Source organism: Cetorhinus maximus, chromosome 5 (assembly GCF_964194155.1).
Source record: "Cetorhinus maximus chromosome 5, sCetMax3.hap1.1, whole genome shotgun sequence".
Classification (NCBI taxonomy): domain Eukaryota; kingdom Metazoa; phylum Chordata; class Chondrichthyes; order Lamniformes; family Cetorhinidae; genus Cetorhinus; species Cetorhinus maximus.
This window is the reverse complement of record NC_135883.1, coordinates 141,509,932-141,537,392: the sequence shown is the minus strand read 5'-3', so window position 1 is coordinate 141,537,392 and position 27,461 is coordinate 141,509,932. Positions and strand designations below refer to the sequence as shown.

Here is a 27,461-nt window from a genome sequence, read left to right as displayed (position 1 = left end):
TTTCCATCCACGTCGTTTTTTTTCCTACTGATATCACCAAAGTGATACACATGTAAAACAAGGGCACGTGAGGTGCATGCTGATTGCGCACAACTTTTGACTGAGAGCTATGCACTCCCTCTGCGTCCAGTCAAAGATTGCTACGGTTCAGTTTGCACACTCCGCAAATTCTTGTTCATGGGGTCATGGTTAGTGCACGTGACCGATTTTAATCATGTGGCTCATTGAAATGAAGGAGGGCCACTCGTGGCCCACTCACTAGCCTAGGTTGCCCATCACTGGTCTAGACAATTTATACAATTCCCCAGTAGTTTCAGTTCATCTGTAGTAAAGTTCTAATAGTGTAAGGGACTAATGGCCATTGATTACAGTCACTGTAATACATGCCTCCAAAACTACACCAGTGAGAGTGAAGTTTATTCTCCTGAATGTGCAGTTAATTTGTCAGCAAAGGCACAATGTTAATGTAGTTTATACTGCCAAGGTGCATTAAAACTTTGACAGTTTAGTGTCCCAGCATGAATACATTATGAGCAAATAAAAAGATGACTGGTTGGCTATCTGCTCTCCCCCTCACCCCAATCTTGTGTTAACTAAGAGGAGGAGTTAAAATCACCCAAGACTACTAGGTCCAGGGTTGAATGGTTTCCATATTGCAGCATTTTCTTTTCATTGGCATTGAAATTGGAGGGGGTTCCAGCTGCAGACAAGTATAGGCCCAATTTAAATCTTAAAGTTGGGTCCAATAATATAATCAGTGCCACAACTCCATTTTAACTCATGGATTTGCAAGGCCTGCTCCAATAGCTTTACCATGACGATGGAGTGGCCAGAAGAACCACGGTACATTTAAAAAAAAAAATAAATTTACTTCCGTGTGGAATTCCCTGTGGGTTTAGAATGCTATTCTGGGTTCTGCAAAGAGTCCTTTGTGTCTACCCAGTCCTGGCCTTGTGTCTCCCTCTCTTGACTGGCATTAGGTCTGCAACCCCACCTCCGACACTTACTCAATTTCCTTTGTATTCCTAACCAAGACTGACTCCTGCCCCAATTTTGGCTCTGGTCTGTCAGACCTGATGTCATTACTGCCAGCTTTAGGCATCAGACATCATTAAAAAAATAAAATGAGACTGTTGCTATCACGTTAGTCAGGCCTCACTTTCTTCATGGTTTGGGCATTGCCCTGCCCATGCACTTATCCTGCCCTAAGTTGAAAACAACCCCCGGTGGCTGGATAGGCAAGAGTGCCTAACTCTATTTGCCAAGCAGAATTTCTCAACTGCTGGTTGCTTGTTGTGTCCTCCACAATTTTGATCAGCAGAATGGTTTGTAGGTAGAACTCCCATAGGAGGAAAGAGGTGAAATAGAACAGAAAATGCTGGAAAAACTCAGCAGGTCTGTCAACAGCTGTGGAGAGAGAATCAGAGTTCACGTTTTGACTCTTTCAATAGCACAAAACCAATCACATTTCTATCTCCATTTCTGAGGATGAGAGTGAGGGTCAAGGGGAGCAAAAGGGAAGGTCAGGGATAGATTTGAGAGCTGGGAGATTAAATGACAAAGATGTAATGGAACAGAAGGCAAAGAGTGGTAATGGTAGCTGTAAAAGAACAAAGCATCAGTCCAGAATAGGTGTTAATAGCCAAATAAAGATTAGCGCTGTCTGAAAGCAAAACATGAGAACAAGATGCAGACTGGCATTTGGGGGATAGACTACAAAATGGATTTCATGGTCTGAACTTGTTGAACTCAATGAGTTCAGAAAGCTGTAAAGTGCCTAATTGGAAGATGAGGTACTTGCTTCCAGCTTGCACTGGTCTTCAACAGTTATCGTGGGAAAATAAAAGCTCATGGTGTAGGTGCTAACATTGGCATGGGTAGAAGATTGGCTTGCTAACAGGAAACAGTAGGCATAAATGGGTCTTTTTTTCTGATTGGCAGTATGTAACAAATGGTGTGCCACAGGGATCAGTGCTGGGGCCTCAACTTATAATTTATACAAATGACTTGGATGAAGGAGCCGAAGGTATGGTTGCTAAATTTGCCAATGACACAAAGGTAGGAAATTAAGTTGTGAAGAGCACAGGAGGTTACAAGGGGACATAGATTGCTTAAGTGAGTGGACAAAGATTTGGCAAATGGAGTATAATGTGGGCAATTGTAAAATTGTCCATTTTAGCAGGGAGAATAAATAGGAAGCATATTATCCATATGGTGAGAGATTGCAGAGCTCTGAGATTCAGAGGGATCTGGGTGTCCTTGTGCATGAATCACAAAAGGCCAGTATGCAGGTACAGCAAGTATTTAGGAATGCTAATAGAATGTAATCGTTTATTGCGAGGGGAATTGAATGCAGGGGTAGGGAGGTTATGCTTCAGTTGTACAGCATACTGGTGAGATCATATTTGGAGAAGATTTCACTCCCACCCTTGAATGCTTTATTTAACAAAATGCAAATGTACCTCTACCTCTCTGGTTACATCTCAAAACTACTATACATGAAAGTATTGGCCTCCTTATTTAAGGAAGGATGTAAATGCAATAGAAGCAGTTATGACCCAGCAGTTAGTAAACGCTGTTATTTAAAATTCCAGAGGGGAAACTTTAAACAACTGCCATAACCTATATTTTCAAGTGGTATGTTTCGAGTTGCAGCTCTAAATTCAGGAATCAGACTGCCAGTTCTTGAGAGGTTTTTATATCAAACTACATGAGACGTTTATTAATTTACACAAGTTATACATATACACATGGCTACAAATTACTACTGTCATAACTTTTAACAAAATCGCAAACTAACCTTCACTAAGGCAACAACAACCCATAGACTTAACCAGACACCAGGCAAAGCATTTTCACCTTACAACTTTAAAACGAGACTCCTTTCACTTTGGTCCCTTTGCGGGTAGTTGTCGGCTTACAGCTGCTTTGATGTTACATGCCTTTGCTCTGCGCACACAAAACTGCTTTCTGTTATACCCAGCACGTCCCTTTGAATGTAAATTCTCATTGTATCACCAGGCCCTTTGAACTCCGCCTCCTCTAACAATAAAACCCCCTTTCATAGTACCAATTTTATTAATAATATAAACATATTGCTTGGTATCTTCTTGCTTGGTATCTTCTAGCTAGGTGTAAGATTTCACTCCCACTCTTGAATGCTCTATTCAACAAAATGCAAATGTACCTCTACCTCCCTGGTTACATCTCAAAACTACTATACGTGAAAGCACCCAGAATAGCTGGTTTTAATCCAATTAACTAGCGTGCACACGCACGCACACGCACACATCCAGTTCAGTTTCCAGGTTTTTTAAAAAAAAATGTCCAATTTTCCTTTAAGCTTCAAACTCTTTAATGCATCTGTGAACAGATTCTCTCTTCCAGCAATATGTATAATCCGTAGATTAAATGGCTGTAATAATAGACTCCATCTGAAAAGTCTTACACTTTTGTCTCGATATTTGTCCAAAAATCTTAAAGGATTATGGTCTCTATAAACAATTGTTTCTGATGAATTGTTTGCAACATAAATTTCAAAATGCTGCAATGCTAACAATAAACCCAAGTCTCTCTCTTTCGATTGTTGAATACCTTCTCTGTTGTACATTCAGCTTCCATGAAAAATACCCTATCGGTTTTTCAATTCCACTGTTGTCATCTTGTAACAGTACAGCCCCAATGCCTATATCGCTTGCAACAGACAACTTAAATTGCTAAATTGGGTACTGCCAAAACTGGTGTCATAACTAATACAGTTTTCAAACTATCAAATGACTTCTGACACTCCAGTGTCCATTGAAACTTCTTGTTCCTTTTTAATAGTTCAGTCAGTGGAGCAACCACTTGGCTAAAATTTGGTACAAATTTCCGGTAAAACCCACTCATGCCCAGAAATCTCAACTTCTCGTTTTGTCATAGGCACTAGGAAATCCACACTAGCCTTGACTTTTCCATCTTTCGGAGCCATCTTACCAGGTCCAATAGTATGGCCTAGATACGTAACTTGCGCTTTTGCAAATTCGCTTTTAGCCAAGTTCATCATCTAATTAGCTCTTTGTAGTCCAGTAAATAATTCTTCCAGATGCTGTAAATGCTCCTCCCATGCCTGACTGAAAATGATTAGATCTTCAATATAAACAGCACAATTGTTTAGACCCACAATTACTTTGTTTGTCAACCTTTGAAATGTCACAGGTGCATTCTTCATACCAAATTGCATGACTTTAAACTGATATAGTTCACTTGGTGTTACAAAAGCTGATATCGCCTTTGCTCCCTCCGACAACACTACCTGCCAATATCCTTTTAGCAAGTCAATCTTTGTGATAAATTTCGATTGCCTCACTTTCTCGATGCAATCTTCCAACTGTGGTATAGGATATGAATCCGCTTTTGTCACCGCATTCACTCTTAGTCCACAACCATCTTTGTGTTCCATCCCGCTTCAGTACCAATACAATAGGCGAACTCCAGTTACTTCAACTAGACTCAATGATATCATTTTGAAGCATGAAATCAATTTCTTTTTGTACTTGTGATAACTTTGCCAAATTTAATTTATAAGCTTGTTGCCTTATTGAAGTTGAAACTTGTACCAAGGCATCATGTATAGCTAAATATGTCTTTCTCAACTTATTTTCACAAATAGGTTTGTGTCTGCAATAGCTTTCGAAATCACTTTGACACTTGTTTGGATGGTAACTCAATATTTCATTTAAATTTTCAAGCACCCCCTCATTATACAATTTGATTAGAGGAAAATCAATTTCAGAGTTCTGCACTTCTACCTCTTATCATCCACTATCACTAATACCTCTTTGACAGGAAGAGGAACAATGTACTTTTTAAGCACATTTACATGACACACCATATGCATCTTTTCTATCTGGAGTACTTATTACATAATTTACTTCACTTAATTTCTTTTCAACCCTGTAAAGCCCACTAAATCTTGCATTTAATGAATCACCTAGTACTCGTAACAAAACTATACTTTCTCTCCAGAAACAAAGCTGCGAATTTTAGCTTTATCTGCCTTCACTTTCATCACTTGCTGTGATATCTTTAAATGTTCACTAGCTAACTCCCATGCCCTGTTCAATCTTTCCCTGAAATTTGATATGTAATCCAGGGGAGTAGTTTCTGAATTTTGACCCACCAATTTCTCATGAATCGATTTCAGTGGTCCCCTTACCTCGTTACCATAAACTAGTTCAAAAGGGCTAAAACCAGTCGACGCATTAGGAGTGTCTCTAATAGCAAATAACAGAATTGGAATTCCTGTATCCCAATCCTGTGGTTAATCCTGACAGTATACTCCCACCATAGTTTTCAAAGTTTGACGCCATCTTTCCAAAGCTCCTTGTGACTCCGGATAATAAACTGTTTTATTCCCAAACTGTTCATTACTTCCTTAAATAGCCATGACATGAAATTTGACCCCTGATCTGATTGTATTTCCTTAGGTAAACCATATTTTGTTTTAAAAAAAAAATTAACTCCTACACAATCTTCTTAGTTGTAATATTTCTTAAAGGTATCGCTTCAGGAAACATGGTAGACACATCCATTATTGTCAGTAAATACTGATTGCCACTTTTAGTTTTAGGAGGGGTCCGACACAATCAATCATGACCCTGGTAAAAGGTTCTTTAAATGCTGGTATTGGGATTAAAGGTGCTGGTTTAATTACTGCTTGTGGTTTTCCTTTTACTTGATGGAGGCATTAGTGGTGATCTTTCAGGAATCACTGGAGTCGGGGAGGGTCCCAGAGGACTGGAAAATTGCTAATGTAACCCCCCTGTTTAAGAAGGGAGTGAGGCAAAAGACGGGTAATTACAGGCCGATTAGCCTGACCTTGGTCGTTGGTAAGATTTTAGAGTCCATTATTAAGGATGAGATTTCAGAATACTTGGAAGTGCATGGTAAAATCAGGCAAAGTCAGCATGGTTTCATCAAGGGGAGGTCATGCCTGACAAATCTGTTAGAATTCTTTGAGGAGGTAACGAGTAGGTTAGACAAAGGAGAGCCGATGGATGTTATCTACTTGGACTTCCAGAAGGCCTTTGACAAGGTGCCGCACAGGAGGCTGCTCAGTAAGATAAGAGCCCCTGGTGTTAGAGGCAAGGTACTAGCATGGATAGAAGATTGGCTGTTTGGCAGGAGGCAGAGAGTGGGGATAAGGGGGTCCTTCTCAGGATGGCGGCCGGTGACTAGTGGAGTTCCGCAGGGGTCAGTGTTGGGACCACAACTTTTCACTTTATACATTAATGATCTAGATGAAGGAACTGAGAGCATCCTGGCTAAGTTTGCAGATGATACAAAGATAGGTGGAGGGACAGGTAGTATTGAGGAGGCGGGAAGGCTGTAGAAGGATTTGGACAGGTTAACAGAATGGGCAAAGACGTGGCAGATGGAATACAACGTGGGGAAGTGTGAGGTCATGCACTTTGGCGGGAAGAATAGAGGCATAGACTATTTTCTAAATGGGGAGAGAATTCAGAAATCTGGAGTACAAAGGGACTTGGGAGTCCTAGTCCAGGATTCTCTTAAGGTTAACTTGCAGGTTGAGTCAGTAGTTAGGAAGGCAAATGCAATGTTGGCATTTATTTCGAGAGGACTAGAATATAAAAGCAGGGATGTGCTGCTGAGGCTTTATAAAGCTTTGGTCAGACCACATTTAGAATATTGTGAGCAATTTTGGGCCCCGAAGGATGTTCTGGCCCTGGAGAGGGTCCAGAGGAGGTTCACGAGAATGATCCCAGGAATGAAAGGCTTAACATATGAGGAACGTTTGAGGACTCTGGGTCTATACTCGATGGAGTTTAGAAGGATGAGGGGGGATCTGATTGAAACTTACAGAATACTGAAAGGCCTGGATAGAGTGGATGTGGGGAAGATGTTTCCGTTAGTAGGAGAGACTAGGACCCGAGGGCACAGCCTCAGAGTAAAGGGAAGACCTTTTAGAACAGAGATGAGGAGAAACTTCTTTAGCCAGAGAGTGGTGAATCTATGGAATTCATTGCCACAGAAGGCTGTGGAGGCCAGGTCATTGAGCGTATTTAACACCGAGATAGATGGGTTCTTGGTTGGTAAGGGATCAAAGGTTACGGGGAGAAGGTGGGAGAATGGGGTTGAGAAACTTATCAGCCATGATTGAATGGCGGAGCAGACTCGATGGGCCGAATGGCCTAATTTCTGCTCCTATTTCTTATGGTTTTATGGACATGTATAACAGGTTCTACAGAATTTGACTACATCCCTATGCAATCCTGGCCAAAAAAAAATACTTCTATCTTTTCCTGTGTTTTCCTAAACGTCCCCCATTGGAATTTCATGAGCAATCCCCCAGAATCTCATTTCTATACTCCAGTGGGATATCAATCTAATACACCTCCCGCCAGCTTTCATTTCCTGAGACATGATCCGACCTCCACTTTCTCATTAAAATATCTCCCTGAAGATAATAACATACTGGAATACATTTTGCTTCTGTTTCTGAATAAACTTTCTGATATAATTGCTTTAATTGAAAATCATTTTTCTGTAACTCCACTAACCTCCTTGAGATAAACATTTCAGCTGAATTGTCCTATATTCTTTCCTCCTGAACAATGCTATCAAACAGTGCCAGCTAATTGGATTTTGATACCTCCTTGCCTTTGACCTGCCTGCTTGTCTTGTTTTTCTTGTTCTTCCCTACAAACCTTTGATCTTGTTATAACAAAATCAGGAAACAATGCAGGATGTTCTTTCTGTAACACCTCTGTTGAAAACACTTCTACAGGCTGCTCAACTACCATAAGCATCACCCATGTTTGTGATCCAGCTGTATCATTACCCAGAATAAATTGAACCCCTGTAGAATGGAAAATGCTAATTGGCTGTAATTCACTGTTTTCTCCCTCCCTCCTTTTTTAAATAGCGAGGTTACATTTACCACCTTCTATAGAATCTACAGAATTTTGGACGATGACAACCAACGCATCCACTATTTCCATGGCCACCTCCTTTAGTACCCTGGGATGTAGATTTTGGATCCTGGGGATTTATCGGCTTTCAGCCCCATTAATTTTTCCAGCCACTACTGTTTTAGTAATACTAATTTCCTTCAATTCCTCCTTCTCACTAGACCCTTGGTTCCCTAGTATTTCTGAGAAATTATTTGATTCTTTCTCCGTGTAGACAGAACTAAAGTAGTTGTTTAATTGCTGTGCTATTTCCTTGTTCTCTGTTATAAATCCATCGTTTTGGACTGTAAGGGACCTACATTTGTCTTCACTACTTTTTCTTTTTATATACTTAAAGAAGCTTTTACAGCCTGCTTTTATGTTCCTTGCAAGTTTACTCTCATACTCTATTTTTCCCCTCTTAATCAATCTCTTGGTCCCCCTTTGCTGAATTCTAAAGTGCTCCCAATCCTCAGGCTTGCTACTTTTTCTAGCAACTTTATATGACTCTTTGGGTTTAATACTATCCTTAATTTCTTTTTGTTAGCCATGGTTGGGCTGCTTTTCCTGTTGTGTTTTTGTGCCAGAAAGGAATGTATAACTGTTGCAGTGCATACATTCGTTCCTTAAATATTAGCCATTGCCTATCCACCATCATGCTTTTTAACGACATTCCCCAAACTATCTTAGCCAACTCATGCCTCATATCTTCGTAGTTTCCGTTAAGATTTAGGACCCTAGTTACTTGATAACTTTTCATCTCCTTGCTTATCGAGGGTAGGCAGGAGGTTACAGTCAGATCAGCCTTAATTTTATTGAAAGGCTGAGCAGGCTCGAGGGGCCGAGTGGCCTACTCCTCCTAATTTGAATGTTCACTGGCACATTGCCAGTAGGCTGAGAACAGAAATGAGAGTGTGAGAGCAAGGTAATGAATTGAAATGGCAAGCTACCAGAAGGTCATGGTCATGCGTGCGGACTGAACAGAGGTTTCTGCAAAGAGGTCATCCAGTCTGAGTTTGGTTTCCCCAATGTAGAGGAGACCACATTGTGAGCAGTGAATACAGTAAAATAAATTGAAGCAAGTGCATGTAAATCACTGCTTCACCTGGAAGGAGTTTTTGTGGTCTTGGACAGCGAGGGGCAGGAGGTAAAGGGGCAGGTGTTACACCTCCTGCAACTGCGTAGGAAAGTGCTGTGGAAAGGGGATGAGGTTCTTCAGTTGATAGAGAAGTAGAGTGGGAAAGGAGAGGTGATGCTGACATAATAAACACAAGGCCAAGTTCTGGAAGATGATGCAGCAGATCCACATGTCATACCAAAAGGGAACTGAAGTACTGTGATACAAAGTAATCTGAGATACCTCCTTTGATGCCTACTCTAGTAGTTGTCACAGTTCATCTCCCATTGCAAATCAAATGCATTTGAAAATCTTTTTTTTTCCTCCCCAAAATGAAACTCTCTATCCATGCATCTAGCAGTGACAAACCCTCTGAGATGGGGAAGAAAGAAAAGAAAGTTCTTCCTGGAGGAGTTTGCATAAGTTCAAGCTAAGGAAGTAATCAAATGTTCTACATGCAGTCTTTTTTATGGTTTTGGCTCCCCAAAAGGAATATATTAAATATAAGGTGAAACTTTCTTTTAAAAAAACCTGATGGAGGCAGGACACCCGAGAAATCAAAAACTGCAGCAAATTCAGACTTTTTTTATATAGGTTAATGGAAATACTGTCTTTTTCTGCTTTTAAGAAACATCTTTATTAACATACCCTGAGTATGTTCTATATTCACCAGAATTAGCAAGAATTGCCTCATGTATAATGTATTCAAGTTTGCTGATGAGACAAACTAGGTGGGAATGTAAGCTGTGCGGTTGACACAAGGAGGCTGAAAGGAGATATAGACAGGTTAAGTGAGTGGGCAACAAATGACAGATGGTGTGTAAAGTGGCTGTAAGAATACAAAAGCAGAATATTTTTTAAAAGGTGTGAAACTTCTAAGTGTTAAGATTCAGAGCTTAGATGTACTCTTACAAGGAACACAAAGTTAGCATGCAGGTACAAGTGCGAATGTTGGCCTTGATTGCAAGGGGATTAATATACAAGACAATGGAAATCTTGCTACAATTGTATAGGACTTTGGGGAGACCACATCTGGAGTACTAGGTGCAGTTTTGGTCTCCATATCTAAGGAAGAATATACTTGCATTGGAGGCAGTAGAACAAAGGTTCACTAGATTAGTTCCTGGGATGAGAGGGTTGTCCTATGACAAGAGACTGAGCAAGTCAGAACTATGCTCTCAGGAGTTAAGAATGAGAGGTGATTTCATTGAAATATGCAAGATTCTGAAGGGGCTTGACAGGATAGACACTGACAGGTTGTTTTCCCTGGCTAGGGAATCTAGAACACTGGATGCTATCTCAGGATAAGGGATCAGTGATTTAGGACTGAGATGAGGAGAAATCTCTTCACTGAAGAGGGTTCTGAATATTTGGAATTGTCTACCCCGGAGGATTGTGGATGTTGAGTTTATGCAAGGTACTGATAGAGATAGATTTTATCTTTTGGGGAAGAATTATGGGAGCAGACGAGAAAGTGGAGTTAAGGCAGAAGATCAGCCATTATCGTTTTTGAATGGTGGAGCAGGCTCAAGGGGCTAAATGGTCTACTCCCACTCCTATTTTTTATGTTCTTAAGTGCTATTTAACAACACTCCACTCTTTTTAGGCTACGTTTTATGTGAATTTCCTACTCTGTCTGAGAACTACTTGAATATTCCAGAGCAGATACAGCTTATAAAAAATATGAATCTAAAGCCTGACTTCATCATTAATATTAAGGTAAAAGGACATCTCTATTATTAATTTAACCTATTGAATAAAGTAATATTGTGATAAAATGACAATTATGTTATTGCATTTGGTTGATAAATAACAAAATACTGTGTTGAACTTCCCTGAAAGCATGTTAAGTATGATGGACGATTTGCACCATTGTAGACTCATCCACGCACTTGTTCTCTTCAGCCTTAATAATTCCAGCGCTGTCTTAGCCTCTCTCTCACAATACCTGCCTCCTATCTTCCATCCTTAAACATATGCTCATTTGCTGCTTGAATCTTGATTCACCATCCCATTCATCCATTATCCTTGTGCTTGCTGATCTACATCGGTTCATGGTCCGTGAATACCGCCACTTTAAAATTCTCAACCTTGTGTTCAAATCCCTTCATGGCTTCGGCACTCCCTACCTCTGCAGGCTCCTCCTGGCATATCTTTTTGCTCGTCCTCTTGGCGTAAGTATTTGGGTTAAGCTGTCAATGATGACTGAGCCTGATAACATTAGATCTTTCGAATAGAATGTCAAAGTGGCTGATAGCTCACAGCCTCAGGTGCTTCTCAATGCACCACACCCCCATCACTGACCTACCAAGAATCTTTTTCAATCAGATATCCTTGGCTTTACATGAATAGGTGGGGAACTTCAATGTCCATCACCAAGAGTGGTTCAATAGCACCACTACTGACCCAGTTGGTCGAGTCCTAAAGGACATAGCAGCTAGACTAGGTTTGCAGCAGATGGTGAGGGAACCCACAAGAGGGAAAAACCTACTTAACTTCTACCTCACTAATCTACCTGTTGCAGATGCATCTGTCCATGATAGTATTAATGAAAGTGACCACCGCACAGTTCTTATGGAATCGAAGTCCTGTCTTCACGTTAAAGATACCCTCCATCGTGTTGTATGTCACTCTGATAAATATGATAGATTTTGAACAGATGGCAACTCAAAACTGGGCATCCATTGTGAAGGAAAGAAACGGTTAGCTTGTTAACTTACAATTACCCACTTAACACTCTGACAGTTAAGTACTTCACCAGTTGCGAATATAAAGGGGAAACAAGTGAGACAAGCTATCTGGACTTTTGTCATCAGAATAAAACTGTTTGGAGAAGTAAAGACTTGGTCTCTCTCTTTGTTATCAAGCAGCTATTGGAACTTAACATCCATGAGGAACTGTGGGCCATCAACAGCAGCAGAATTGTATTCAACCACAATCTGTAACCTCATGGCCCAACATGTACCCCACTCTACTATTATTCTCAAGCCAGGGGATCAACCCTGGTTCAATGAAGGCTGCATGCCAGGAGCAGCACCAGGGATTCCTAAAATAAGATGTCAACCTGGTGAAGCTACAGCACAGGACTACTTGCATGCCAAACAACAGAAGCAGCATGCTCTGCAGTGTTGCCACATCCAGTCATGAATGGTGGTGGACAGTTAAACAACTAACAGGAGGAAGGGGAGGCTCCATAATTACCCTCAATGATGGGGGAACCTAGCGCATCAGTGCAAAAGGAAAGGCTGAAGAATTTGCAGCCATCTTCACCCAGAAGTGCTGAGTGGATGATCCATCTCGGTCTCCTCCTGAGGTCCCCAGAATCATGGATGCCAGTCTTCAGCCAATTGGATTCATTCCATATGATTTCAAGAAAAGGCTGAAGACACTGGATACTGCAAAGGCTGTGGGCCCAAACAACATTCCAGCAGTAGTGCTGAAGACTTATGTTCCCAAAAAATATCCTGGCTTCTAGCTACAACACTGGACTGCTACATCCACCTGACAGTGTGTAAAATTGCTCATCTGTGCACTGTTCACAAAGGACAAATCCAATTGCGCCCTCAGTCTATTCTCGATCATCCGCAAAGTAATGGAAGGGATCGTAGACACTGCTATCAAGCGACACTTACTCAGCAATCACTTGCTCACTGATGTTCAGTTTGGGTTTTGCCAGGGCCACTCAGCTCTTGACCTCATTACAGCCTTGGCTCAAACATGGACAAAAGAGCTGAACTTGAGGTGAGAGTGACTGCCCTTGACAACAAAGCAGCACTTGACCGAGTGTGGCATCAAGGAGCCCTAGCAAAACTGGGAGTCAATGGGAATCTGAGGGGGGAACTCTTTGCTTGTTGGAGTCATACCTAGCACAAAGGAAGATGATTGCGGTTGTTGCAGGTCAATCATGCCAGGATATTGTTGCAGGATTTCCTCGGGGCAGTGACGACCATCTTCAGCTGCTTCATTAATGTCCTTCCCTCGATCGTAAGGTCAGAAGTGGGGATACTTGCTGATGATTGCACAATGTTCAGCATCATTTATGGTTCGTCAGATACTGATGCAATCCATGTCCACATGCTGCAAGACTTGGATAGTGTTGAGGCTTGGGCTGGTAAGTGACAAGTAACATTCATGTCACACAAGTGCCAGGCAATGACCATCTCCAGAAGGGTATTTGACATGAAAGATGGTGAAGCTTGGAAAAGCTCTTTTAAGTATAGTGAGAGATGACGTTGGCTCAAAAGAGAAAGATGTACTATCAGTTTGGGTAGAGATAAGAAATAGTAAAGGTTAGCGGTCACTTAGGGGGGCCTATAAACTACTCCCACAACAGTAGCTACACTGTAGCTCAGGATATACAGGAAGAAATAAATGGGATGTGTAATAAAGGTACCAGAATAATCATGGCTGACTTTAAACTACATGTGGAAAGGACAAATCAGATTTGCAAAGGTAGCCTGGAACATAAGTTCAAAGAGTATATTTGGGACAATTTCTTAGAGCAGTAAGTCCTACAGCTAACCAGGTAGCAGGCTATTCTGGACCTGGTAATTAGCAATGAGACAAGATTAATCAATAACCTCATAGTAAAGGAGCCTCTATGCAACAGTGATCGTAACATGAAGAATTTCATGTTCAGTTGTAAGGAAAACTGAGTCTAAGACTAGTGTTTCAAGGCTGCATTTGATCGAGTGTGGCATCAAGGAGCCCTAGCAAAACTGGAGTCAATGGGAATCGGGGAAAACTCTCCACTGGTTTGAGTCATACTTAGCACAAAGGAAGATGGTTGTGGTTGTTGGAGGTCAGTCATCTCAGCTCCAGGTCATAACTGTAGGAGTTCCTCATGGTAGTGTCCTCGGCCCAGCCAGCTACAGCTGCTTCATCAATGATCTTCCTTCCATCATAAGGTCAGAAGTGGGGATGTTTGCTGCTGATTGCACCATTTGTGACTCCTCAGATACTGAAGTGGTCCATGTCCGAATGCAGCAAGACCTGGACAATATCCAGGCTTGGGCTGACAAGTGGGAAGCAACATTCACGCCACACAAATGTCAAGCAATGATCATCTCCAACAAGAGAGAATCCAACCATCGACCCTTGATGTTCAATGGCATTACCATCACTGAATCCCCCACTATCAACATCCTGGGGGTTACCATTGACTAGAAACTGAACTGGACTAGCCATATAAATACTATGGCTACAAGAGCAGGTCAGAGGCTAGGAATCATGTGACGAGTAACTCGCCTCCTGACTCCCGAAAGCCTGTCCACCATCTACAAGGCGCAAGTCAGGAGTGTGATGGTATGCTCCCCACTTGCCTGGATGAGTGTAGCTCCTACAACGCTGAAGAAGCTGGACACCGTTGAGGACAAAGCAGCCGCTTGATTGGTACCACATCCACAAACATTCACTCCCTCCAGCACTGACGCACAGTGGCAGCAGTGTGCACCATCTACAAGATGCACTGCAGTAATTCACTGAGGCTCCTCAGACAGCACCTTCCAAACCCACAACCGCTACCATCTAGAAGGACAAAGGCAGCAGATAGATGGGAACACCACCACCTGGAAGTTCCCCTCCAAACCACTCACCATCCTGACTTGGAAATATATCACCATTCCTTCACTTGTCGCTGGGTCAAAACCCTGGAACTCCCTTCCTAACAGCACTGTGGGTGTACCTACACCACATGGACTGCAGCAGTTGAAGAAGGCGGCTCACCACCACCTTCTCAAGGGGAACTAGGGATGGGCAATAAATGCTGGCCCAGCCAGCAAAGCCCGCATCCATGAATGAATTTTAAAAAAAAAAAGCAACTGAACTGGACCAGACATATAAATACTGTGGCTACAAGAGCAGGTCAGAAGCTAGGAAATCAGCAGCAGGTAATTCGCCTCCTGACTTCCCAAAGTCCGTCTACCATCTAGAAGGCACAAGTTAGGAGTGTGATGGAATACTCTCCACTTGCCTGGATGAGTGGAGCTCCAACAGCACTCAAGAAGTTTGACACCATCCAGGACAAAGTGGCCTGCTCAATTGCCACCCCATCTATGACCTTAAATATTTAAATATCCACTCCCACACCACATTTTGGCAGCAGTGTGTACCATCTATAAGATGCACTGCAGCAACTCATCAAGGCTCCTTCGACAACACTTTCCAAACCTGCGGCCTCTACCACCTAGAAGGTCAAGGGCAGCAGATGCATGGGAACACCATCACCTACAAGTTCTCTTCCATGCCATACACCATCCTGACTTGGTACTATATCGCCATTCCTTCACTGTCACTGGGCCAAAATTCTGGAACTCCCTTTTTTTGAGCAACACTCTGGGTGTACCTACACCACATAGCTTGCAGCGGTTCAAGAAAGCAGCTCACCACCACCTTTTCAAGGGCAGTTAGGGATAGGCCTAACCAGCTACACCCTCCTCCTATGAACAGAGGAGGAGCAGGCCTGAGGGGCTGAATAGTCTACTACTGCTCATTTGTATGTTCTTAATAAAAAAGAAACACCACCCTCACCTACTTAGCACTTCTGCAAGCTTCACACTCACATCTCACAGCTTGCACACTCTGCCAACTATTCACTGCGACAGCCACATCACCCAATTAGATTGCACTACACTCGCTGACACTCTTCACGCTCTTTCAGGACGAGGTGCCGCACAACCAAAGGCAGCAAGTGCTAACCAAGGGGGACAGCGGCTGGTTGTCTTTGCACCCATGTAGGAGATGGTACTCTCCATCATTGGTGTTGCAATGACGCTGAGCAGGGCTCAAGTGGTAGAAGATGGCAGTATGCTTGTACCTAATCCTCCTTTTCACATCATACTTACTCCTCATCCCACAATTCCTCCCCTCCCCCCCCCGCCCCCCCCCCGATTTAAAATCTGCAGTTGATATAAGTATGCGCCTCTTACTTTCCCCTCACATTCCTCAACACAACCCCATCATTGTGCCTTTCTCATTTCAGATACCTATGAGCAGCACCCTGGCCATGCAGTGGTGGGAGAACAAGCAGGCTATGATGATAAAAACCTTGATGATAAAAGTCACTCAATTTTGTTCATGCAGGCCCCAGCTCAGATATTGACACTGTGCCTAGTTAGAGCATTGCTTACAGGCATGATCTACACATGGTGAGACACATGGCATGTCACCTGTAGCCAGGGCATGGGAAAAGGTAGCAAAGGTGCTAGAGGACAAGATCACGTACAGGTTCTACTGCAAAGTACTCATACATACCCATCAGCCTTCTTCTGTAGCCTGCCCCAAAGTGTTCATAACAAAATACTTGATGCATTCATAGCCCTGCCAGAAAGCCTGTTGTCAAGGAGCAAAAGGAGACCGGCACCAGCTTTGCTCAAGGCTTTTAATAGAGCTTGGGGCCCAACTCGAGGTGGTCACCAAAGCCATTAGCATACTTATGGACTCCACCATAATGCAGCATGTGATGGCTGATGTCTCGGTTTCCATTGCAGCACAAGCCACCAAATGTCTGGGTGCTGCAGCGTAAGCTCAAACTTCTATCAGGCAAGGTCTGCTTTCTGCTGTGCAAGCTTTTCTATTGTACCAGCTGAAGACTGATGCCATTATGGCTGTGGATACCATGTATAGAATCTTGCAGGGTGTCACAGCAGTTCTCCAACAGTTTACTAGGATTGCTGAGGTGGCATGCCAGGGGAATGACGTTGCCTGAGTTGAGTACAAACCTGCCACACTCTCTTAGGATGAGAGCATTCATCCTCCCACCATTGACATCCTGCCATTGCCCTTTTTGCCTGACAGTCAGCAAACCTGGATTTTTGTCACCCAGGCTGAGGGTGAAGTCTAGAGCAGGGTCTTCTACACGCAGAGCTGCTCGAGGTTGTAGTCCAAGGTCAGCTGTCATCTCTACTGATAATTAGCATCCTTTCACCACCTGTGCTGCAGATAGCACTGTGTAGAAGGACAAGGACAGGCAAAGGCATTAAAAGAATTCACAAAGGTGATTTAGTTCATGTTTGTATGGAAAATGGCATGCTTTAATTTAAAAATCTAATTTGGAATATTTATTTTACGTTGGCTTTTATCTTTGCAATGTGGCCAAGCAGACACTATGACGTTCTGTGAGAGAGTAAAGGCAAGGTATGGGATTGTTGGTGACTGAGGAATTGGGGTTGTCTATTGATGTTGCAGCCAGATAATGCTTTTATGGGCAGCTCAGCCAAGATAGGGCTGTCTGGATTGCCTCCTCCCTTCATTTCCCTCTAACTCCTTCTCCTCGTCCTCATTCTTCCCTTGCTGTTCAGCTAGTTGCCTTATAGCTGGTGGCAAGGACTGTGCCATCATGATGGTGACATTGTGAAGCACATAGCAGACCGCCGCAAATTGTGTCACCTGCTTTGAGCACTGGCAGGGCTTCTCTAGAGTGATGCAACCAGCGTAGGAAGTTTTAGAAACCAATTGTCTGCTCTATCCAGGGATGAGAAATTTCTGCTTTTTGGTGGATTTCCAGCATTGGCATCTCTGAAATCCACCATTTTAAATATATATTCTAACCTTCGGGGCTAGTATGGGGTTTAAAAGTAGCGTTGTATTAAAGTTGTGATGGACACATTGTTCAGGACAGTTTCACCACTGATGATGAGGGCCAAGCTGAGAGAGTGAGAAGCTTTGGGACAATGGTGGGCTTTCCTAAAACTCAGGGGGTCATCAATTGCACACATGTGGCCGTTAGGGTGCCTGCGGGCCTGCCAGGGGCTTTTGTTAATTGGAAAGATTTTCACTCTTTTTGAACATGCAGATTACCTGCCTGTGATCGCCGTCAGGGCATCCTGCAGGTTTGTGTGCAGTATGCTGGGAGTAGTCATGATGCCTACATCCTCAGACATTCCCAAGTGCCATGGCCCTTCTTGCCTCCTGCTCCACTGCATGGTTGGTTGATAAGCGACAAGGGGTACCCATTAAAGAGGTGGCTTATAACAACCAGCAGGTGTCCACAGCCTCCAGACAAAAGAGAGGTACAAAGCTAGCCATGCCTCCACCAGAGCAACTGTGGAGAGAGCCATAAGCCTGCTAAGGGCATTGCAACCACTATTCATGTAAGTTGGTTCCCAGTCCATGCATAAACAAGCAAACATCATATAAAAAGTAAGAACTTTAATAAAGGACAGGCCAACAGCACCGCTCTCAGCCTTATATAAGCAGCAAGCACCAGTAATGGCCCCTGTTTTACTCGTTTACAGGTGCTGTGCCGAGATGGTCCTCTATCACTGCCAGCTGCACTCCAAGCAGACTGCTGATCTTGATCCCCCATTGACCTGGATGATGATGGATGACCTCTGTCTGAAGCTGTGAAGCATCTGGCATTGTGAGGGATTCCTGCCTAGTGGCAGAAGCCTCCTTTGTGACTGCACATTGAGATGCTGGTGTCACTGGCAGGGGAGCCACTGTCATCAGCAGTACCCTGAGACAAGCCCCCAGATGCAGACAGCTGCTGCTCAATTGCCAAATAGCCCTCCCTGCTTACTGCAGCTGCAGAGTCACTAGGTGCCTTGTCCATCTCTTGCACTGACGATGCCTAGTTGAGGTTATTGACAGTGTGTGGACTTGCAGATCTGAACACATACCCAGAAATCTCTGATCAAGCTGCTGAGTCTGCCTTTTGTGTACGAGCACATTGATAGCTTCCTTACTCGCCCTTGCAGACATATAAGTTATCCATCCTTTCTCTGCACTGTAACCAAGTCCTATATACAGCCCCATGGCTATTGACCGCCTCTGCCACCTCCATCCAGGCTTTCATGGGGAGGTGTCCTTTTGCCATCCCACAGAAGGAGAACCTCCAGCAGACAGCATTGTGGAGGGATCACAGTGAGTCATCATTTGATCCAGGGGGCCATCCATGCATGCTCTGCCGTTGCTGATTAAGGTTGAGTGTGGCTCTCTGTAGTCCTTTGAACCTCTCTGCTCAACCTCCAGTGGTTCACAGTCGCTGAGGTGCAGCGGGGCTAGCAAGACTACAGCAGCCTCTCTGACTGCTGCTTCCCTTCACTGCTTTACGTTTCTGTTCGCTCTGGCCTTCTCCAGCCTCCCCACTTTCAACAGACTGACACTGCCAGCGCCCCTTTAGACACCAATACCACCTTCTGTCCCTGAGCCTGCCCCATTTGCCACTTCCAAGCCTGCTCTGGGCCTTTCTGCAGCCATGATTCCTCTGACCAATGATTAACTGGGCAGTCAGCACCTGACTGCAGTCAGAAATCAGGGCTGGGTGGGAGAGTATGTTGTCCGTTAGAATTAGATGGAAAAACCTTGGAAACTTCAACATTAAAGAGCTTCATCATGGGCCCAAAAGTAGCTGGAAAGCTAAATGCGAGCTATGACACTCACCATTATTAGTGGGTAAAGAAAACCTCCCCAGTAGTTTGTGGAGGGGAAATGATCATCAGTTGTGAATTGCCACAAATTGCTGGATAATTTACTCTTGGCTTTGCAAAAGACATCAACCTCCCCACAAGTGTCAAAAATTGCTGGATTTGCATCGTAAATATGAATGAATAGTGCCACAAACATTTTAGGTTTGCTTTTCCATGCCATAAGGACCCTGTTAATGAGGTCTTTTATGGTTTTGATATGAAAGTCAAACTTGGAGGCCCAAAAAGCGAACAATTGAAACTATGGGATCTCAGTAAATTATTCCTAGAGAATTTTTAAATTTCATATTCAAATGTACATTTATTTTGCACCTTTTTTGTTTCTGTCTTTCTCTCTAAATCCATCTTTTTTTTCCATCTTGATTTCTTTTGATATCTAATTTGCCTCCAGTTAACCCTGTGTCTGTGCTGGTCAACTAAGATCTGACTACATTAATCACACATTTTCCAGTGCTTGGCCCATAGTCCTGGAGGCTATGGGAGCACAAGTGAATATCTAAATACTACTTAAATGAGAGTTTCTGACTCAACCACCATTTCAGGCAATGAGTTCCAGACTCCCGCCACCCTCTGGGTGAAAAAAATTCTCCTCAACTCCCCTCTTAGCCTTCTACTTCTTACCTTAAATCTAAAGCCGCTGTCATTCATTCTGTTTCGTTCTCTATCTTTAAATTTCATTGGTTAAGGAGATGGACCATTGGGCCCAATGTTCATAAGGCCCCAGAAGCCCTTTTGACCATGCCACGTCAATGCCAATTTGCATTTGTGGCACAAAAGCAGTTGAGATACTTTGCTTCAGCAATTTCTGGATCTTGAAAATTGTTCCTCTGGAAGAAGCCTAAAAATGGCAAACACATTGCATGAAAGAATTAAGTATGGATATGAGTTGTGTATCATGATTATGTTTCAGTAATGTTTCTCACACAAATGAGTAAAAGAAGGGATTTGAATATTTGAAGCATGAGTAAATATAGCATAAATCAGAATGATGATACAATGTTTTTAGGGAAAAATTTTCAAGATATTTAATTTATATTAATAGTGTCCTGATTATGACCTGTGTGAACGTGTGTCTGGACAACGTCAAGATCCTCTCTCAGGGAAAATATACCAGCGAGAACAATGGAATCCAGATAAGGTAGAGAAAGCTAAAAACAAAGGAGAAACTGAGGAAGAGGAGAATGAAGAAGAAGAAGGTGTAGTTGAAGAGCTTGAAGAGGTAAGTGTTTAATTTCCTCTGTTTCTATTTCTGCGTTATTGTGATAATCTAAAAATTAAAGATGTGATTTTGTGCTCCTAGCAGGAGGCTGCACTCAAAAAACATAGGAAGGAGATGCAATATTGTAACTCAAATTTTCCAATCCACAGGCCTGTGAAGGTGGCTTTCAGCAGATGATGTTGGGTTGTGCTATTTAACTGTAGTACTCAAGGTTGCAGATATGTTTGAAAGATGACTTCTTTGATTTTAAATAACCTCTTAAATCACCCCAGGACCCCTGGTAGCACTTATTTAGTAAAAAAATATGAAACATTTGAGATCTGTTCTATTATAGATACCCAATCTTGGTTTTGCCACGCTACAAAGATGTGAACAGTATTTGTACGTGTACGATTGTGGACTTTAATAGCTGAAATTGCAGCTCTTCTGCAATTGAAGGTTTTGGTTGTAGTGCATATGTATATTGTAATGATGGACTGCAGTATGGGAAGTTGAAGTTCTGGCACTGCACTCCTGAGGTAAGGGAGCAGGAAACTGGATATGCAAGGCAAAAATCAAAAGGGTCTGTAGAGAGAAAGAGGAATGAAAACATGAGATTGAATGCTGTTGTAGTCACTGACTGTACATTGTTGTTGCTTTGCACCCCATTCAATATACCATGTTCTGAGCTTTGTCTCAAACACTTCATGCTCTAGAAATTTTTTGCTGAATGCCTTCACTTTTCCACTTCCCTCCCTTTAAGACCACCCTTAAAATCTACATTTTTAGCCAGGTTCTAGATCACCTCTCTCAATATCTGGTTATGACAAGGCGAGGAGAGGTTGAATGGCTCCCCTCTTTCCTTACTCCTTGTTTGACCACGCGGTTCTTTTTAAATTCTGAGAGTGGTAATTCAGTGAGTATTATGACTGTAAAAGATACAAACAGACAGGGTTTCTTGAGTTTTTGAAAAGAGAATAGTATTTATTGTACTTAAACGGTCTGAGTAAAATAATAAAAGCACTCCAACCTTCACACAAACACACTGGAATTCACACACAGCCAAAGAGATAACAGAGAAGGAGGATAGATAAAGCTATTTAAAGCCCAGCAAAGTGAAAGGGTATATGGCTCTTGGATGTTGGTGACTTGGCTGGCTTCAGTCTGAACTCAACTGTCCTTCTAGGTTTAGCATCGAGGAGGTGAAGATGTTAATAGTTGATTTATCACTTTGGCCACTGCTGGGTTGATTTCTTTTAAGAAGTCTTTGCCTCTGGCACATGGATAATCAAAATCAGCTGTTAGGGTTCAAAACTTGCAAGTTAGATGGAGAGAGAGATCCACAAAGGGACCTTACTACTTCAGCATCTCATTTGCTGTGTTGTGGCCTGTAGAAAAAACAGATGCTTAAAAACACAAAGGGTTAGCTGGCTTGTCACATGACCCTCCCTCTCCAACTGCCTGGTGACCCAAATATGGTCATGGCTAGTGGATTCCACTTGTAACTTGATTAGATTATGGTTGCAAATTCCTCTCTCAGCCAGAGTCCTTTGTCTGAAGTGATTACATCTAATGCTGATTCCCCACCCGGTTGAGCCTGGATGTTCTGCGAATGGGTAAAGGAGATTTGGTTCATTCATACTCCCTTAAGGTAATTGTCTTTGGGCTTTTGCAGACAGGTCGTCTCCATTTCAATGGCTTTGGAATGTAGAAGGTGCAGTTATGCAAATGTACAGTCAACTTTGACTGTGATTTCAAGTCATTGGAATGTGGCATTAATCTTTTTTTAAAAATTAAATTAGTGGTTTCCAGTCAGTGAATTCATGAAGCCATTTTTTATAAAGCATAGCTTCATAATAATCTCCTTAGCCGGTTTTCATTTTTGTATGATTATCCCCCTGTGAAGCACATTGGGATGCTTTTCTTTCTCTACAATACTTTGCCCTTCAAATAGTTTCTGGACTCAATCATCTTCCATATCTGTCTCGATTTTCAAGCTGACTGCATCAACTTTATTCCACCATGGGACCAATGACTTGAGCTTTGGACTCCCTCCTATTATTTCTTACATTAACCGTGACTACACTCCAAAAGTCCTTAATTAGCTGCAAAGTGCTTTGGGACATCCTAAGGTCGTATATGAATACAAATCGTTTTTTCTTTTCCTCTCTCTATTACCCATGTATTATCAGGGCATGTATATCTTAATCTTGCTATATGACTTGTTTCTTGTGTCCATTCATGTGCATGTTTTGGCTGCCTCTCTGTGCTTAAGTCCATTGCTTCTATTCCCTTATCACTTCTTGTCTTTACGCCTCTAGGCCCCTCCTCTTTCCATTTTTCATTTGAACCCTTATCTATTGTATTAGCCTTTTATGTGGCACCTTAACGAATGCCTTTTGGAAATCCAAAGCATACAACAGCTACTGGTTCCCCTTTATCTACCGTCCTTAAAGCAAGGATGTTATGATAAGCCTGTATAGAACTCTGGCTCAGCCTCAACTGGAGTATTGTGTCTAATTCTGGGCACCACACTTTAGGAAGGATGTGAAGGCATTAGAGAGGGAGCAGAAAGATTCATGATGGCTCCAGGGTTGAAGAACTTCAGTTACATGGCTAGAATCATTGGCTGTTCTCCCTGGAGAAAAAAAGATGAGGAGATTTGATAAAGATTTCAAAATCATGAGGGATCTGGACAGAGTATATAGAGTGAAACTGTTCCTGTTGACAGAAGAACCAAGAACTTGGGACACTGATTTAATATGACAGGCAGAAGAAGCAACAGCAACATGAGGAAAAACTTTTTTAAGCAGCGAGTGGCTAGGATCTGGAGTGCATTGCCTGAGAGTGTGGTGGAGGCAGATTCAATCAAGACCTTCAAAAAGATAATTGAAGAGAAAGTTTGCAAGGCAATGGGCAAAAGGCAGGGAAGTGGGACTAGCTGAGTTGCTCTTGCAGAGAGCCAGCATAGGCATGAAAGGCCAAATGGCCTCCTTCTATGCTGTAACCATTCATGATGTGTGCTTTTGAGGATGTAACTAACAATTTCCCTTTTGTAAAATCACCTTGACTCTATCTAGTCAGTCTATGATTTTCTGAGTACATTGTTAAGATTCTCTTAATAGGTTCTAGTGGTTTCCCAATGACTAATGTCAGGCTAGACTGATGTGAGGCCAGAAGAGACAGGAGCAGAAATTAGGCCATTTGGCCCATCGAGTCTGCTCCGCCATTCAATCATGGATGATGAGTTTCTCAACCCCATTCTCCTGCCTTCTTCCCGTAACCTTTGATCCCCTTACCAATCAAGAACCTATCTATCTCGGTCTTAAATACACTCAATGACCTGGCCTCCACAGCCTTCTGTGGCAATGAATTCCATAGATTCACCATAGTAAGTGCTGTAACATCCATTTGCCTTGGGTAGCCTCAGTTCCTACCTTCATCTCATTGCTAAGTTTCCTATCCCAGGGACGCCTACACAGCAGCAGTAACTTCCTGATGCTAGTTAATCAACCTGAAATATTACATCTGTTTTTGGTGTAAAGAAAGGAATTGTATTTTTCATGTAATGAGGCATTCAATGCAAAGTATGGAACTTCGTTGGATGGCCTATTCGTCAAAATGAATGTAAAACTAGAAATTTTCATAGTTACTTTCTGTATACTGGGAGTACGTTTAAGTACGTATTTCTAGCTAAAACGTTTCATTATTGTGTCATTATAGGATATTGTAGTCATTTTGATATTGCTGGCCTTTTTTGCTTGATTTACTGGCAGTTCTCTAGGATCCATCCACCTATTTTATTAATTATCATTTTACAGGAATTAGTAAAATATATTTTGTCAAACTTTGTAATTAGGAAGAGAATTTAGAAGTTGCACGTTTAGTGAGGAGACCTGAAGATCATCTTTCAACTGTTGAAAAACATGTGGCCCTATACAAAGACAAAATGCTGAGGCTTTTAGAGGTATGGAATAATTTCACACAACTTGAGATTCAACTTGAATTTGTAGTTACTACAGATATTTTCACAGCATTTAAATTGTGTTCATTATAATGCAATTCTATGCTTCTTTTGTGTATCTATCTTAAAAAAAAACCCACACAGGATTATATGGCAGATCATGACTATCAAAATCTGATAGAATTGGATGGAAACAAAAAACCGAATGAGCTGTTTATGGTAAGTTGTGTAACAACTTTCTGAATTATTCAAAGTCACATTTATAATTTTTGTTTCAAAAACAATGCAATGTTAACAGTTACAGACACGAGCAGGGCTAATTTAAGCAGCACTAATTTCTCTTCTCACCACCCGTCCTTAAACAGAAAGTACTGGTGTATTTCCCAACTCCTCGGTTTTGGTGTGATCCAATTTTCCATTAATAACCCCATAGTAACTTCGAGATAGGATGAACTCAAAAAGTCATGTATTTGCGCACACTCAAAATGCAATGTTGTCTTCACACTCCGACAGTAAAGAAAGGGATAGAGAGAAAGATTTACAGTGCAGAGACCACAGAAAAGAAATATTGTTTCCAACAATATTCCAACACTCACTTTAGTTACTCTTTGCCTGTTTAAATACTTGTAGAAACTCTTACTATCAGCTTTTATATTCCCAGCTAGCTTTCTCTTATACTCTATTTTCTCCTTATTTTATATTTTTAGTCATTCTTTGCTGGCTCTTAAAATCTGTCCAACCTTCTGACCTACCACTAATCTTTGCAGATTTGTATAGTGTTTACCCTTCCTCTCAATCAAGCATGATAAATTTCCCCCTTTGGTGAATTGCTTGGTGAATCTTCAATCGGAGAAAGGTACTAGTAAAATGATAACTGTCATTGTTGGCATCTGATTATAAATACCATCTGATATATATGCAGCATGGGTCATTAACATTAAGAGCAGCAACATTATAATGCAGTGTTAGGTTGTGTGCGTCCTATAGGTGATCCCACTGCGACTATTAAAGAAACCAGGGAGTACAACTTTTATCAATCATGCAATATTGTTAATTTGACAGGAAAATATCCTATTGGTTATTTATAACTCTGCAAAGATGATATAACTGATTTTAGTGACTGCCTCAGCCCTCATTAACATGTTTTGCACACTGCACCATATGAATTTATAGTCACTGTGTTCATAGGTAGGGGAAAGCTTCAATACTTCTAACCCAGATAGACTGCACAAGCCATTCTGTAGAAGAATTAAAGTCTTTACCCTGCCTGGGTGCATGATATTATTCAATTCCATTATTTCATAGAATCCAATTACATCCTTTTTTCATCAGTAATCTTACAGGGTAGAAAGATCAAATGACTCTTGATTAACAAAGTGAAATGATTGAACATCATAGGTCTTCACTGTCAGTGAGAAGCAATGGAGTCCTCAAGTGTCTGTGTGACACAACTTTTAGGAGGTCAGAGGACAAAGACTGGTTCACAATTGTACCTGTGTTTTCTTGATTAGCAAGTTTGAAGACTCTGCTTCTCACTACAACATATTTTCAATATCTACTATGCAACACAACTTTATCATGATATTGCATTTCTCCAAAAGCTCATAAAAGCACCAAGATAGAGTGGGATAATAGGTACATAGACAAAAGGACAAGACTTAAGTCAATGGAAAAGACTCAAATCATTTGCTGATTTACCGATTTACTAGGAGCCCATTACCCACTCGTCTCCTGGCAATTTCACCCATAATGCCTGCTCATAGTAAACTTCCATTAGCAACAAAATAAACAGAACTCAGTCATGATTCCACCCTCTGCTTGAAAGATAATTATAGATAACAAAGGCCATCTAGCCCAGTTCATGTCATCCACGCAGGATGACATACGAACATACTTATTAAGAGCAAGAGTAAGCCTGCGCTGCAATTTGAAAACACTGCCTACATTATACCAGTGACTACAACTCAAAAGTATTTATTTGGCTGTAAAGTGATTTGAGACATTGTGAAAGGTGCTGGATAAACGTAGGCTTTGTCTTTCTTTCATTACATCTGCATGCAATAAGCAGAGTGACTGTAGCAATGGTGAAATTGGAGACGCAATGCTGATTCTCCAAGGATAATTAATCACAAAGCAATCAACTGATGTTAGGAAAGTGGCTGCAAAGAGATCACTGCAATTCAACTCTGTAGCCAATACAGCTTTACCATTCTGACTTCTCTGGTGCCAACCCACAAAATATTATAAATGGCACCTGCTCCTTTTACACTAATGACACTATCCCCAGGATTTGACAATCAGACAACTACCAGCAGCTTAGAAAAAATGTAGAACTGAATTTTTCCGAGAAGAATAGTACGAGGTACATAAATTCAGTACGGCCTTAAGAACTAGATTGTTTCCCCTTCCCCCAGAAGCTGTCATACAAATTGTGCTGTACACTGAATTTGCAGCCTGAGTGGAAAATTGTAGTTAATATATAAGAAACTCCAATAGCAAAAAAAGTGGCACTCCCATCTCACGCCACCTCTGCAACCCCCCCGCCCCACCCCTCCAAGACCTTCCAAGCTCCCCTACCCCTCCAACGGACCCAAACTCCCCCCAATCTCCCCCAACCCTCCTACAGGCCGCAACCTTTGTCCCACCCCTTGAACAGGCCTCAACCTCCCACCCATCCCTGCAAAAGCCTCCCCCAACCTCTCCAGCAGCACTCAACCTCTCCTGCACCCCTCCAGCAGCACCCATCCTCTGCCCCACCCCTCCAGCAGCACCCATCCTCCGCCCCACCCATTCAACAGCCCCCAAA

At 42.1% G+C, this 27,461-nt stretch overlaps 1 protein-coding gene across 1 annotated transcript in view; it reads left to right on the top strand.

Annotated features, from left to right (window-relative positions):
* The window catches only part of ak9 (adenylate kinase 9), a 359,309-nt gene that overhangs the window by 29,051 nt on the left and 302,797 nt on the right, over positions 1–27,461 (top strand). The window contains exons 6-9 of the mRNA XM_078542572.1: positions 10,676–10,788; positions 20,536–20,712; positions 24,551–24,658; positions 24,800–24,874. Of these exons, the coding sequence (XP_078398698.1) occupies positions 10,676–10,788; positions 20,536–20,712; positions 24,551–24,658; positions 24,800–24,874 (473 nt within the window). The remainder of the gene's footprint in view (positions 1–10,675; positions 10,789–20,535; positions 20,713–24,550; positions 24,659–24,799; positions 24,875–27,461) is intronic.